Genomic DNA, 16,699 nt, shown 5'->3' with positions numbered 1-16,699 from the left:
TAAACTACATAATAATCAGATCATATTTACAGACATATTCAATGCAATGTATTGAATTTATTTTCTTTTATGTTAGCTCTCATTAAGAGGGCTGTACACCCGAAACCTTAATTTTGTTACCGTTCCTTTCTTCGATATATATATTGAGTGTATGTATATATTGAGTGAATGCGACAATATATATCAATATATATATATTGAGTGAATGCGACAGTTGCGCTTCGACCAGATAAAACGTATTTTAAATTGACAAAATCGAGGTTTCGTATTCTACTATTTTCTCCTCCAAAACTGGACCAATTTTAAAAAAAATTTCATCATCGGTATGAGAAAGATACTTTCTGTGCATCTATCGGCGTATTTTTTTAAAAATCGACCGTTAAATAAGCACGCTGGACTCGTTTCGTGGGTGTAAAAAAGAGGCGATTTTATAGATTTTTGGCGGCTCCTAGCTCCTTTAAAAAATAATTAATCAAAAAAATAAAACGATAGATGCACCCCAATGGTGGATATCCATAGCATATTAAAAAATAATAACTCTAGTGCCATAATTGAGGAAGGGAGAAGTATAGTACGTTTGTATGGACAAGGTGCTGCTGTCCAGCCCTCTTAAACCAGGGCTGTGAAGTCGCTGAAAAAAAATCCAAACCGACATTTTCTTGCAGTCAATATGATCTGAATTTAAAATATATATATTTTTTATAATTTTCCAATATCTCTCAAGTATTAATGTAGGGAACCGACTATATTAAATTATATAATGAGCTTTTACTATTAATTAAACTTATTTTCATTGCATATTTGTTTTTATTTATGAATAAATAGACGAAACTGGTAAAATATTCGCATTTGTCGTTACGTATTTGTCAAATATCAGACCTTTTTTTCTTTTTAATTAAGCTTGTAAATAAAAAAGACAGAAACACCACGTCACCGGTATTGTTGAGTCACTCTCAGTTAGTTATTCAATATTCATTCGGTACATTTATTGACTAAACTTCGACTCCAGCCAAAAAGCAACGATTTCATGCTTCTGACTCCAGCTCCAGGTATTAAAATCAGTCTTGAATTTTGATAGCTAGCATCCGAAGAATCGTGAATTCATATGAACAATGAAAACTATTGATTTTCTTCAATATTCTCGACTTAAATTCGGGTGTGAATATGTGACCTTCTAACCATTAGAACTGCACTATTAAAATTATACAACATTAACGAAATTAAGTCACACAATAGCACTAAAAGGTTTCCAATACCTGTACGATTCACACACACGCCATTCACTAGGAGAGTAAAAGCGCGCGCTGTTTTACCGACGCGGAACTGACACTGACAGTCACCATTCGGTATCGGTTGCGAGCAGGTCGTGCGCCCTTTTTTCGCGATTTTTCTGCTTTTCCGGCGGAAATGTCTCACCAATCGACGCAGGAGCGTTTCTAACGCCGGAAAATGGTACTTTTGCATGAAAATTCCCACAAAAACCCGACCCGATGAGTACACATTGAGGTTATGTCGCACGTACACTTGTACATGTCCGAAACTAACCCCGTTCGAAACTTGTTTGACCGCACACTCGTTCGAATCTTACCTTTATTATTACACCGACACACATCTCCGGTACACGTTTCGTCTTGTATTTAAAACGTACTATTTGTTTGAATCGTTATTTGTGTGTTTGTGTTTACATTGGTGATGCGTTTGCGCAAGTGTGTGTGCGTGTGTCGTGTGCGGTTTTGGTCGTAAAGCGTGCCGCTCCCGTCGGCCATTATCTTTTTGCCGTGGATGTTTATGCACGCGAAATTTCAAGCAAAGGTCGAATGTTGTGCCTTTTACGAATGCGTGTTTTGAAATAAGCAAATGTTGACTGAGATCTGTGTTTGTCGTTTTTAATTGACGTTGTTCAACCGAAAGGGGAAAATCTGCATGATATATTTATAATATTTTGCTTTTGTAAAACCCAGATCCTAAAATCTTTCAAACATGCTAGAATGTTATGAAGATCATCCTATTTTACATATGTATGTATGACATTGGATCTATATTAGTTATCGATTTGGATTTTAGCGTATAATAAACACCATTAATGGGTACTTTTTATGTAATTCCCAATTTCATCATTAGAATTTGTTTTTAAAATCGAAATAATAAACTCTAGACTAGTCTAATTATCGTAGTAGAACATACGCAAGAAGATAGATAGGAAATACGTATTAAAATCTGATCTATGTATAAAGCCGCGAAGATATTGAAGCGACACGTGTATCTAATTTCCCCTTTGCACAATTGTTGTCGATCCACTATGTATGTATGTATATATGTCCTATTGCTTTACAAAATCAATATATATTTGATATGCAATTTTTTTCAGAATAGACATTGGCCGTTTTGTAACTTGAGATACTTTCATGTATGACTTTGAGATTTTAGTATTGCCCAAGACGTTGATTTATTATTTAAATATTATTACAAAGATGATCTCAAACTTCTCAGTACCGAAACTGGTCAAGAGCGTGCTCGGAGATAATTCGCAGAATCGATAACTTATCGACTGAACATGTTTTTCAAAGCTAAAATAATATTTTTTTTGATTGATTTTTAAATGCTTTTTATTATTACGAAATTATGTTCACAATACATCTTATATCTATTTTAATAGCTACTGATCTACTGATCATTTTCTATTTCACAATTTTAAGTTAATTTTGTTAGTAATCATAGTATTATATTATTCTAATGTTAGAGCATAATAGGAAAAGAGCTCAAAAACCTATTTACAATTCTTATTAATGCTCATAATACATGTAAGACATAGTATTAATTAAAAACTCTCTAAAGTTGACGATCTAAATCATATTGTGTTTAGATAATCTGTGTGTTATACCTGAAGGGTATAGACATTTTGTTGTAATAACTGAGACCCTTCACAAGTGTGTTAGTATGGTTATTAGTGATTCTTTCATAGAATCTACTGGTTAGTTTGTTAGTAATGTCTGTAACAAACGGAATATTATATATAGCATGCAGTTTTTTCAGGTTAGTATATATGGGTGTATTATAAATTATTTTAAGGGATTTATTTTGTATTACTTGGAGCTTGGAAAGGTTAGTATTCGAGGCGTTATTCCATACAGGTGAAGCATAGGTTAATAATGGTAATATGAGCGCGCGATATAATTTTATTTTATTTAGCGTTGATAAAGAACTATGGCGATTAAATATTGGATATATTGAGGATATACCCCGCATCGCCTTGCATTTCGCTGCCTCAATGTGAGGTGCCCATCTCATTCTTTTATCAAACGTTACTCCTAAATATTTTATTACTGACTGCCATTTCAGACTTTCTCCAGAGGGGATTTTCAGATCTGAACTTGGCTTATGTTTTCTAACACTAAAGAATATGGCGTCTGTTTTGGTTTGATTAATTTGAATTTTCCACTTAGTGAAGTGTTCAGTCATTGTTTTAATTGCAAATTCAAGATTTTTAAGAATAGTGTCTGGTTTTTTGCTACTTGTGAAGCAAGCTGTATCATCTGCATATAGGGCTATGTGACAGTTTTTTGGAATAGGTATGTCATTTATATATATGGAGAACAAGAGTGGGCCAAGCAAGCTCCCCTGCGGAACGCCAGCTGCGATTATTTTTGGAGACGATAATTCATTATTTACGCTAACCACTAGCTTTCTACGAGTTAAGTACGATTTGATGATGAGAATTAGGTAGTTTGGTATTTTGTTAATAAGGAGCTTATGAATGAGTCCATCGTGCCAAACCGTGTCGAAGGCCTTTTCTATGTCGAGACATACCATTCCGGTACTTCTCTTCATATTAAAGTTCTTCGTCACGTGTTCAGTTAGTCTTGTTAGTTGTTGGGTCGTGGAATGTCCAGTGCGAAATCCAAATTGTTCATTTATTAATTTCTTATTTACGACTTTAAGTAAACGTGTGTAGATTATTTTTTCCAGAATTTTTGAAAGCGTGCAAAGTAAGCTAATGGGTCGATAATTGGCCGGGTTTTTTGAGCTTTTATCGGGCTTAAGTATGGGAATTACGTTGGCTGTTTTCCAGTATTCTGGGAAATACCCGGTGAGTAAACATGCGTTGAATATTTTAGATAGTGAGACTAAAGCTTTAAATGGAAGTTGTTTGATTGTGATGTTATCTATTGAATCTCGCCCAGGTGCCTTTTAATTTTTTAAATTACGTATTATATTTTGGATTTCACACGGATGCACCAATTTTATATTTTTAGTACTGTTAGTGGGAGTTTTTGTGATGATTTTAATGGACCGGTTGACTTTATTATGCGTTGGTATGTGATTGTAATGTTGTGTGAGTGTGTGATGTTTTTGGAAGGATTTTGATAATAGTTCTGCTTTGTCGCAATCACGCGTCACTGAGCTAAAATAATATTAGTCTCAAGTTATGTAGGCATTTCCGTTATATTTTTTTTAATTGTTTATTTACACATACTGTCTTCGTTTAATTTAGTTGGTTTCTGAATTCGGTCCCCCCTCCACTTATTTTATTTATTATTTATTTTCGCGTACCGTATTATTGTTGCACTATGTTCCATATGTAATTTTGACACTAGTTCATATTGTGTATTCGTACACTCAATTTTATTATGTTAACCTATTTTATGCTTTTATTTCCCGTACTAATGGTGGTAAATATCTTCATCCATATTCACATGCATGTCATGACTTTTTGATATGAATTGCCTTTATTAGATTATTATTACTCAAATTCATTATTATTATTATTATTATTGATCATCGAACCGTTTTCATTACGTCGGATTTTTAATTTACTTCCATGACTGGCCAAACTATCGCACTAATACAATCGACATTCTTGGTTGGCTCTCATTTTTTTCCCCATTACCATATTATTGTTGTCGGAGAGCGATTCTCACGATGTGATTTTTGACTGGTTATTTATATGTGGTGTGTTTATGGTTTTTGCAGGAATCAGACATGGGCGAACGTCGTGGAACCAAAGCCTTGGAACTATGGTGTCGTCGTGTCACCGAGGGCTACTCCGGAGTCAGAGTCGACAATATGACTACGTCTTGGCGTGATGGACTCGCTTTCTGCGCCCTCATCCATCACTTCAGACCAGATTTGATGTAAGTTTGATTTGAGTTGACCGTTGGAGGCTTTGGGTACAACATCGCCAAGGATCCAAGTCTTGTCCTTTCTAATTTTTAAGATTTGTGTACCTTCTCAATAATATAGAGTCTTTGTGTATATTTTTAATTACATATACATACATATATATACGACCTTTGAGTCAATGGACGATGGAGTTTGGACGCTGAGTTGCATTATGAGATGCATTTTAAGTTGTTTAAGAAGATAAATGCTTTAATGATTTGCAATTTTGGGCTTAAATTTGTGTGGCGTCAATTCTTGTAAAGTTTCAACGTAAAGTTTTTTAAAAGGTCCGAACAGCGGAGTCAATGCAATCTGTATCGATATTCGTTTGATTTGAATTATGACTCAATTTACTAGTCGATTGTGACGTCTCTGACTTGCATCAATTTGATGTTTATGCATAAATATGTATGCATGCATGTATGTATGTTGAGCTATGAGTGCAAGTGACTTACAATCACTTCAATGGTGCTTTAAACATGTGAGGTATTTCTTTCTAAATTGACAACTCTATAAGGAGGTCTGCTCGATATACTTATTAGGAGAATGTTCAATGACAGATGTGTTCTAGTCGGTTTAAATATCGCATGCATCCACGCCATCGGTTGCCACGCGCCACCCGGCACAATATAATAAAGCATAAAGATCCCAGTCACGACCGACCGGTATGGTCCGGTGTTGTAGATTGTCCGACCTTGGTTTCACCCCGACATGACACCATAAGTAACCGACCACGGTTGTGGTGCGACCACCAATTAGTGGTCACAACAACTCATGGAGATAACGTACCAATTTCTTATCGTCACCCATAAAACGAACCGCTTCCCAGAACTTCCATTTTTCCACCCCCGCAAAACCCACAGTAGCAAAATCGCAGTATTGATTCATTCACGAGCTAAAAATAAATTCATGTATACAGTCGAATGTACCAGTTTGGTCGATTCGACTATAGTGTGCTATTCATTCGTTAACGTTTTGTGTCATTTTTCAAGGCTTCATCTATTTATTTTTTTTGTTTCAAATAAAGAAACTTGGACATGCTGCATAAAGTCTAATGGATCTATTTTTATTTTATTTTATTAATTGAAAAATCAACAGACAGGATGTACAGAGATAGGTATGAAAAAACAAAAAGTAAATAAATAATATATGTAACATCCGAGTCCAATAATAGATTTTTACAAAAATGAAAAAGATAAATATAAGGAAAACAAATTAAAAAGTAAAGAATAAAGGCATGACAAAATATGTAGTACATTGCATAATTAAACTATAGTATTAAAATATTTGGAAAAGGTTATAAGATAGAATATAAGAAGAAATTGAAATTTACAAATATAAAACAAATGAAAAAGGTAAATACAAAATAAACAAATGAAAAGGAAAATAATGAAAGCTATAATATGATTAAATATAGTTATATTAACTATAGGAGGAGTGTGGAACGCTGTATGTTCGGAATAATTATGTGCGTGGTAGACATCACCATTTGATGGCTGTACCACTTGTACGGCTCTTATTTATTTATGTACGGAGTTCGGGTAAGGGCGGTTTCAGACTAGCGTTTTTTTCTGCGCTTATACGGTCGTTTCGGCATACGCGCTTACACGCGCGCTACTTTTCGCGCTTCAAAAAACCGGACGCGCGTACTCGGGCTTATTCCGGCGTTTTCGCTCGAGCCGGTAGTGGTGATTTAGTATCAACGTGGATAATACGAGCTTATAAGCGCGTCTACGCTCGTACGAGTTGCGCGTATGGAAAACGACGCGCCTATACGCGCCTACATGCACTTCAAAAAACGAGATTATACGCGCGTATAAAATGCTAGTCTGAAACCGCCCTTATTGTAGATTATTGTAACCTATTTGTCTGGTAGCCTGCGCTCATAATTATTTTTACAGTTGAATGTGATGTATGTATGTATGAGTGGAATATCGATGTTTTCTCCTCCATTTTTGGCCTCGCAGGGATGTTTTGTATTTACGGCTGGTTCTTATATACCTATTGGTGCAAAATAAGTGCTCGAATGGTACTTGAGAGAGTAGGTGGATGAAATTAGAAACATGTATTGAATAAAATGGATGAGAATGCTCAAAACAAAGACAATGGAAGCGTGTTGTAGAGGCCTTCAACCAACAGTGGATGGAGATTGGCTGTTTATGGATTATTCGACGGCATATGTGCAGTGAAAATCCGTTAACTGCATGAATGATGTTTGATTTTTAAACGCTTTTTATTATTACTAAATTATATTCACAATAGCTACTGATCTACTGATCATTTTCTATTTCACAATTTTAAGTTAATTTTGTTAGTAATCATAGTATTATATTATTCTAATGTTAGAGCATAATAGGAAAAGAGCTCAAAAACCTATTTACAATTCTTATTAATGCTCATAATACATGTAAGACATAGTATTAATTAAAAACTCTCTAAAGTTGACGATCTAAATCATATTGTGTTTAGATAATCTGTGTGTTATACCTGAAGGGTATAGACATTTTGTTGTAATAACTGAGACCCTTCACAAGTGTGTTAGTATGGTTATTAGTGATTCTGTCATATAATCTACTGGTTAGTTTGTTTGTAATGTCTGTAACTGACGGAATATTATGAATGATGTTTGAATTGTCGGACTGTTATAAAAATTAATTTCTGAAATGTGTGCCTGTTTTTTGCACTTGTAAACGCCACGAAAAAAAATTCTACCTCAATATCATTATATATTAGACTTGGTGTTCTTAACTCGATTCTCCAAATAAATCACTTGATAGACTTTCATTGAAAGTCGACAAATTCTTTTATGTGCCAAGTGTAGCAGTTGTTTTTCGTTTTTGTACCGATTTAGGTTCGGGATGACCTTTAGATAATAACATAATATACACGCAAAAAGTCAGACAAGTATTGACTTTTTATTGAATCGAACCGGCCTCCATTGGAGAAAGGTCACAGTGAATTTTCAGACGGATAAGATATTGCACCATTTTTTTTTCAATATATCTTCGTTTTTGCAAATAATTGGCGCCAATTAAAAATTGCACCGAGTGTCGTATCTGCTTGCGTTAACTTGTTAATTGTTTTTTCCGTAAACGTCGATTATATAGCTATTTATACTTAAACGAGTACGAGTGCATTTTCTCATTACAATTACAAATGATTCAAGCTGGCGAGTGCACATTGGATGCACGTGCGATTGCGCAAAAACGCATCTCATAAAACGGGCACTCGTGCATACATATGTGCAACATGTACCAGCTATTTCGCAATGTCATAGTTGAAAGGGAACCCTCTGCACTTTGAATTGGTCTAATGTGGGATTTGATAACGTTATAATTGTAAAAAAAATGATAACAATATACAATTTTGAATAGAAATGCACATGACTTCATCATAGGAACTTTAAGGACCACCCACGCTACTAGGCGAGAATGCTCCGGTACCTTGCATGTTAATAGAATGAGCGAGAAATGAATATGAAGTACATAGGTGATCAAAAAATCTGATATTACTATACTTTGGCCTATAGTAGATTGTGTCATCAAATGTTGAAACTCTCTGTATAGTTGTTGACAACGTTCAAAAGATTCTCAGAAACGTAGTCGAGAGATTTGATTCTACATGTATAGTATGATCGGTCCATTGAACGCCAAGTTGCTACACAAAGTCCAATAAAGTCAAAGAATTATTCAACTTTGTATTTTTGGCATAACCAGTAGCGTGGACTAGTAATTACATAGCATATTATGCTTTCTAACGGAGTGGTCACGGTTCGACTCCCATTAGTAGCTATTGGCCAGACCTTGGTTTGTGTCTCCAGGTCGAACGTTTCCTTTCAGAGTTTGCCATTTTTTACTGATTTTCATTGAAATGGTTCCTGTAAATTGGCATCTCCAATCTCTCTTGCAAATCTCAAGTTATTCAGCGTCTTGTTGTTCGCCAATTTCTATTATAAAATGATCGAAAAATGTCTCTGTGGTTGATGTTTGTATAAATTCGCATTGTATATAAATGCTTGTATTAGTTGTATTATTATATTGTATCTGTATTAGTACACGTAGGTTTTGGAGCGATCTGCAAAGGCGAGTGTATATGTTCGATTTCAATAAATAAAATAAAAATAACGAGGAAAGACAGGGAATGGAATACGTGAGTGAGAAGTATGACAAGGGTAGTAGATATAGTGAATACAGTGAAGTGATTGAAATGGAAATGGGCGGGCTACTTGGCTAGAAGAATGGGTGAAAGGTGGACAAAAGAAGTGCCAGAATGGTACCTGAGAGAATGGAAAAGGGTAAAAGAAAGATCGCAGGGAAGATGGGTAGACGAAATAAGGAAAATCTGTGGAGTGAGATGTATGAGAGTTGCGCAGAATAGAGATGAGTGGAAGCGTGTTGGAGAGGCCTTCATCCAGCAGTGGATGGTAAGCGGCTGTAGATGATGATGATGACGACATATAAAAATGATCATGGAATGGAAATGGGTAAAAGGAAGATCGTAGGGAAGATGGGAAGACGAAATTAGGAAAATGTGTGGGGTGAGATGGGACTGGATGATGATGATGAGCCGAGATAGTTTACCAGCATTATTTTATGCGCAAAATCTGATTCACTGTTGTTAGTTAATATTGTCCTACGAAGCAAGAGAGCAATAAAAAAGGTTGAGTCCTGGCCCCCCACCTCTGATGATGAGTATGATCGGTCGTAGCATCTCTCCCGATGGCGAATTTCGTAGGCAGCTATTTATCGATCTCTTCGTGTGTGGGCTATTTAAGGATTTTGCATAGCCCCGGAATATTTTGTCCGTATATCTTAATATATTTTGAATCATATCGCAGATGTGTCACATTTAAGTGTCACAAACATAAAACCGAAGCTCTCAAGACCTCAAAGTGCATCACTTCCGGCACAGCCAAATATTTGCCGTCATCGTCGCAACAGATGTATAGAATTTAGAGACGGTCGAAAAACGTATCGTTTTCTATATATACATTTTTTTAGATTCTCATAACCGTTACGGTTGCAAATTGATTGCCTCGCATTTGCATAATATCCATTTATTACACACGTAATAGTGGGACACACTGTCGACTATGGCGAAAATTAAAACGGTACATTTTCGGTGTGATTCGAATGTGGGTCGTGCGTTGGTCCGTTGGTCGATCGAAGTGCATTGTCCGATGCACATACGTACGTAATAGTGTCTCGGATGCAAGAGAGGACTGAAAAAATTGCGTAATATGGCTCGAAATTACACGCCGAATTGTTTCGTGTATCTGGATGTTTATTGAAAGGCTCGTCGTAGGGGCATGTCGAAGAACCAGCGGTAAATTCGGTTCGAAATGCAACGGTAAACGCATCCGACAACAGGTTGTGTCGAATGCATGATGCACTCGTTTTTTAGAGCAATCGATGGAATTCGATATTATTGGGCGTTTCGTAGATTCGTCACCCGAATGTGGTGACCAAAATGGGGTTTGGTGCAAACGATCGAAAAGCGCCAGACAGATTGAACCACAGATTAACTGGATGGCTGCTTTAAACGCAATTCTCGACTTAACGAATGAAAAATTGCACATCAGATGACGAGTAAACTTTCGATGTGCACAGATGCAATTATTAAAATGGTAATTATTATAATTGAGTTGAATCTTTCTGGCGAGTTTTTAATAATTTAATAAGGAAAAATTCGGAACTAAAGTATCAGAAGCACAGAACGTATACAGGATAGGTATGTCGGGACTTCGGGTAGATTTCGCTTAGTGTAAGTGCGAGCAGTGCGCACGCATAAGGTACACGTGTCGTTAATCTGTGGTTCAGTCTGTCTGGCGCTTTTCGATCGTTTGCACCGCATCGGCCAAAATGACGTTCAGATTTTGCAAGTCTCAATTTTTATTAGTATATGTACTTTTGAATGGGTTGAAAGCTTCAAGCTTAAAAATTGTTTATTTTGTAAACTTAACACCGTCACAAGCAGTGTTCTTTGTGGTAATAAAATATTGTCCTTCTTATTGCTTTCTCGTTACCCTTCTCAAGTATCAAACCGTGGGAAATCTCCGGAATTTTTAAAATGGAATGTCCGAAGTCCTAAAAAAGGCATCGAAAAGTCTGGAACCGCAACGGCTGACCAACTCTTTCGCATCTCAGGAACATTGCATTACACTGTTTCATGTTAAATTATGAATAGGAAAGGACCGTAATAAAATTCCACTTTATATTGATTTATTGCATTGCGATATTGTTAACGCATCGTTAGTCAATAATTACTAAATCGTGAGAAACGACTCAAACTGATACTTTCAATGAACTATTTCTTTTTTTTTTTTTTTATATTGAAGCACAAACCTATCGACTGTTTAATAAAAATGACCGGTTGAAAAAACCTCAAAATTTCCAATCGAAATTCTCGATCTTGTGATGATGTGCTCTTACGTATTCGTGTCTCAGCCGACCTTTTTGCTCGGTGCGGTTTGCCTTACCATTTTTGGCGAGACGAGGCGAGTTCGCAAAAAGGGGTCGCCTCCTCTCCTTCTCTCCATCTCATCGTCGTCATCATCATCATCATTGATCGCCGTCATTGCACCCGTATATCTGATGACGAGAACCTGTTCGGCAGACGAATTCTGCCGTCTCCGTTATCCATCACCGCGCCCTGACCAACATAACCGGCCGTTACATAAAATGATCTTGAAGATGCATCGCTTTTCGTCTCTCGGACGAGAAACGAGATCGTTGCAAACCCTCCGGTGATTCTGGCGGGTGTTTCCTTGGAAATGCGAAAATTCCAATTATTGTAGCCCCATTTTTCTGCGGTCGAATTTGGCGCTTGCGTGACACGATTTGTTTTGTTCGTCTTCGTTTCGGCCCATTGTTCGACTTGATGGCTCGTTCAATTTGGTCGCGTTGGATCTTCTCTATTACAGATGGCCGTGAAGATATCGAATTTTGTCGAGGAAGTATCGGGTATGATATGGATGACGTAAATCCGTGAAAGAATGGCAGGATCTATCTCCAATTATGGAAAGGCAGGGCGAAAATACACCGAATAGTACGGAACGTCATGTCCTTGGCTCCACGCTGTGACAGGGGCTGTTCGCCAAATCGAATTCGGGCCGAGTTGCACGTACAGAGTGCATATATTTCTCCTACATTTCTTCAAATATTAATTTTGCATGTTCAATCATGCATTCGTTTTTTGGAGCAATTGATGGAATTCGATATTATTGAGCGTTTCGTAGATTCGTTCCTGAATGTGGTGAGCAAAATGATGTTCTACTTTTGCAAGACTCAATTTTTAGTATACTTTTGAATGGTTTGAAAGCTTCAAGGATGTGTTTTAGATCATTTTCTATTTTACAATTTTAATTTAATTTTGTTAGTAATCATAGCATTATATTATTTTAATTTTAATGTACAGCATAATAGAAAAAGGAGCTCAAAAACCTATTTATAATTCTTATAAATGCTCATAATACATAATATTAATTAAAGCCTCTCAAAAGTCGATGACCTAGAGCAGTTTGTGTTTAGGTAATCTACATGCATATGTAAAAAGTATCTAATACTAATTTTTCATAACGAATTTTATTATGAAAATTTACCACAGGTAATCTTAATCAGTAAAGCATAATAGGAAAAATAGCTCAAAAATCTACATATTTACAACCCATAACTAGTATTAAAAATTTCATCTCTTAGAAAAACTAAATAAAATAAACATCCAATAAAGTAAATAAGTTGATAGAAACTTATAGAAACTTGTCTCAAATACCACCTCCGTTTATCTATTATATTTTTTGTCACAATTTAGTACTAGAGAATATAATTCAATGAAACGAAACAAACACTTTAAAGATACCTACGCACTCGAGTTCAAAGGAGTGATTTGTATATTTTTGTCGTTTTCACAAAACACAAACGCGTAACGACCCATAGACCAAAGTCATCTAATATCATTAACGCAACGTGCCCGACCAATTTAGCATTTTGGGACGATTGTTTCTTTTCAAATTTTTAAATAAAAACTCAGTCATTGTATCAAGCAAGCAAGTATGCACGCACATATCGCCCACACTGTTCGAGCGTATATACTAATTGCCCTTTTAAACATACACAAAAGTATTCTATTCAAACCCAACGAGCGTTCATATCCTCCTTTGCGTATTTTAAATAGGTTCTGCTGATTAGTGTTGGAAATTCGAAGCCGAGTATCGGATTTCGTCGCAGCAGATTGCAACTTCCGGATTTGTCGGTGCATTTGTGGGTCTTCTCTAGGTGCTAAAAAAATCAGGTGTCTTATAATATAACGAACACACTGCTAAATCGTCAGTTTTCATGAATTTCTCACGAATCTGAAAGTCGGGGGCAACCTTTTTGCTAAAGTGGCACGCGAGAAAGTCTCAAGTTATACCCCGTGTAATGTAATACAAAATTGACGTACAATAGATGCTAACCTATGATTTTCTCTTTGATGGAGTCTTATCTTTGCTTTTATATATTTTGGTTAGTAGGTATCGAGGAAAGTTTAGCAAGTAAAAAAAAAAACGTTGCGGCAAAATAAACTTAAAGCCATTAAGATCGTCTTCGGGAAGGCGATGGAAAGCAATAAATGTGATCGTTAAAATCGTGGAAGATCACATCACGTAATATTAAATCGATACGATTGTAATGTCCCGAGTGTAATGAGTAGAGGTCGGAATCTGAAGGGGCCGGAAACGTGCCGCCTATTGTTCAATTGTTGTAAATCCTTTGTAAAAAAGGTTCGGCAAACCTTTAACAATGCATTTACAATCTTTGAACAATAAACAGCCCCTTCAGATTCCGGCCTCTAGTAATGAGTAGAGGTCGGACCGGAAGCGTGCCGTTTATTGTTAATTGTTCACTGTGCTTTGTCCAATTTTATTTAGAACCTTTTTTTTTGCACTCTAGCTTTAGTAATGAGCAGAGATCGGCTGCCAGAATTATTTTATGCACAAAAAATGGTTCATCATTGTCAATTATTACCGTCAACCTTTTTTTTACTCTATTATTTTGTAGGACAATATTAATTGACAATAGTAAGCCGTTTTTTGTGGGCAAAAGCAACTTGTCCGCCGATTTCTGTTAATGAGGCTTGGTACTAGCCGTCCTTTATCGGTCGGTTTAATGCTCGATTGGATATCCAAAATGGGATCTAGAACGTTCCGAGCCGGGCATTGTCAGTTTTTCTTAGACTTTTTTATATGGCATTCTCAGAAGTAAATTGTCAACGAGTTTTCTCGTCCTATTCAGCAGTTTAGACGACGTGGGTGGACCTAGACCTTCCTATCGCCTTATAAAGACACGATTCTGTCGCATATAGTCCGTTCCGTGGTATTCTCTCGCTTTATCGTATGATTAATTGATCAAACGGTCCGCCTATTGTCAACGTTTCTACCCGATGACAAATGATTGAGGCGTCGCCTCTCACATCTGAAGAAGTGTTGTTGTTTGTTATCAAATCGTCGGTTTTGACGTATCTGCTACAACAAGTCGTCGACTGTCTCATTTTATCATTTTTCCCGTACGAATATTCATATATACGTAAAAGATTACGCGTATGTTTGTACGTGCGTCACAGCGACAATGCGCATGCGCGGTTCTTTGCACTAATCCGCGCACCAGGCCACTAGTCGCCTTCCATATATGTATATTTTATTTGAAAATATATACATAATACATAGATAGTGATTAAACAGACCATAAACGGTAAAAAGGCGACACGCGTGCGACACGAATGGCTACCAGTTTCTGCTTGTCGTAAAAAACAAATTGTACTACAAAATGGTTATTATATTTTATTTTATGGATTTTTATTTAGATATACGTTTGTAATACATTCATTTATGACGAATTTAATGTGCTGAATTTGTATGAAAATGCGTGTTTTCTTTGAGTGAATGTCGCTCTATTTTTTTGCAACTTGCGCTAGATAGAGTAATTTTTCAATTTTTTACACAAACAATAGAAGTATTTAATGTCTGTCGTTTTCATTATTAAATCCCACTTTTTATTTTTATTATCTTTTATATATGTAGTCGTTGATAAAAATGCTTTTGCGTATTTGTTAATCAAAAGTGCATCAAGTATTTTTTTTAAATAACTTGTAGATATATCTGGATTATGTTATTTTAAAACATCTAATAGTAATACTGAATGTTAACTGAAAAAATATAATATATACCTACATATTAAGTTATGTTTGTGAAAGTAAAAAAGAAGTAGAGCTTTTATTTTATTCATTATATGTAACTATAGTAATATTTACCGCTCGTAAATATGTATATAAACCAAGAATCTTTTCATTTGTATATAATTTTTGCGCATTTGATGCAATTACAGGTTGCTTTCAGACGATTTGAAATCGTCTTACATTTTTTTTGCAATATAATTGCATTTCCTTCTCTACTTTCTTCTGCTTTCGGACGCGGAACGTTAAAGACACGTGCCAATTTTTTTATAAATTTTATTTTACTTCATTACATTCATCTTCCCCTTCTTTTTCATCTAACCTTCTTTCTTCACAGTCACACAATAGAGTCGTAAAGAAGAAAGTGGTCAAAAAACACTAAACGTTGTCTCACATCTTCGCTGTCAATCGTCGTCGTTCAAAATTTCAAAGCTTTCACACTCATACGTGTTTAATTTTTTATTTGAGATAAGATGTCGATTCTTCCATTGAATTCCATATAAAGTACATCCTCACGTACCTATTGATATATTTTTGTATCTATTCGCAATACGATTATGAACTGTATTTATGTATGTATGTACTTTCTAATTTTTAACTGCTGTAAATGCATCTACTGTCAAATTAAAACTCAAACTTCAATTTGGGTCAGGCGAATAGTTCAGGCTGGCGAATCTAAGTATTGGAAGATTTACTTTGGAATAAGAACGTAATTGATATAACATATATGGCACTCGTTAAACGTAACAATCTGGCGGCCATTGTTAGGAATTAACGAGGCGTTTAGTTACGGCATTAACGCGATAACGACTCGCCAACCGAAATTGAATAATTCCATTAGAAAATCATATGAATTTCAAACGTATTAAATTATTAAAGAACACTGCACTCAATTATTTCGGTTGGGTGTATCGTTTTGAAGTCGGCGTATCTAAAGGTGGCTTTCCACGAAGAGATTTGTCTGCAGACAAATTTTCAATGATTTGTCTGTCGTAGCGGCTTTAATTTAATTTAATTTAACTGCCAACAGATAGTGCATCCATTCACATCATAATACAATCGTTCGAGTGATCCTATAACTACCTGCTGTCTTTCAATAATCGAGTATTACAATGAGCAAAGAGTATTACGATTTTATTTATATTATATTATGTAACGATGAAATTTTGTTGTTTAGTAATCATCATTATCATCATCTACAACCATTCACCATCCACTGCGGAATGAAATACACTTATATTCGTCTTTGTTTTGAGCAAATCTCTTCCCAAACATTTTCCCAATTTCATCCACTTATATTGCTTGTGGCCTTCCTCTCATTATTTCGGGTACC

General features: G+C 35.8%; 1 protein-coding gene across 3 annotated transcripts in view; it reads left to right on the top strand.

The window, feature by feature from the left end:
• MICAL-like (protein) overlaps nt 1-16,699 on the top strand; it is a 117,862-nt gene that overhangs the window by 37,946 nt on the left and 63,217 nt on the right. Inside the window, exons 1-2 of one of the 3 annotated variants that reach the window (XM_077439560.1) lie at nt 1,335-1,452; nt 4,972-5,132. In XM_077439560.1, the coding sequence (XP_077295686.1) occupies nt 1,450-1,452; nt 4,972-5,132 (164 nt within the window). In that variant the 5' untranslated portion in view covers nt 1,335-1,449. Of the gene's footprint in view, nt 1-1,334; nt 1,453-4,624; nt 4,671-4,971; nt 5,133-16,699 lie in introns of those variants that run through there. The other 2 variants (XM_077439562.1, XM_077439561.1) reach the window with 2 other exon arrangements.

This window comes from Arctopsyche grandis, chromosome 10, assembly GCF_051622035.1.
Source record: "Arctopsyche grandis isolate Sample6627 chromosome 10, ASM5162203v2, whole genome shotgun sequence".
Classification (NCBI taxonomy): Eukaryota; Metazoa; Arthropoda; class Insecta; order Trichoptera; family Hydropsychidae; genus Arctopsyche; species Arctopsyche grandis.
Note: the sequence above shows the minus strand (reverse complement) of the source record. Positions and strands in the feature narration are given on the sequence as shown.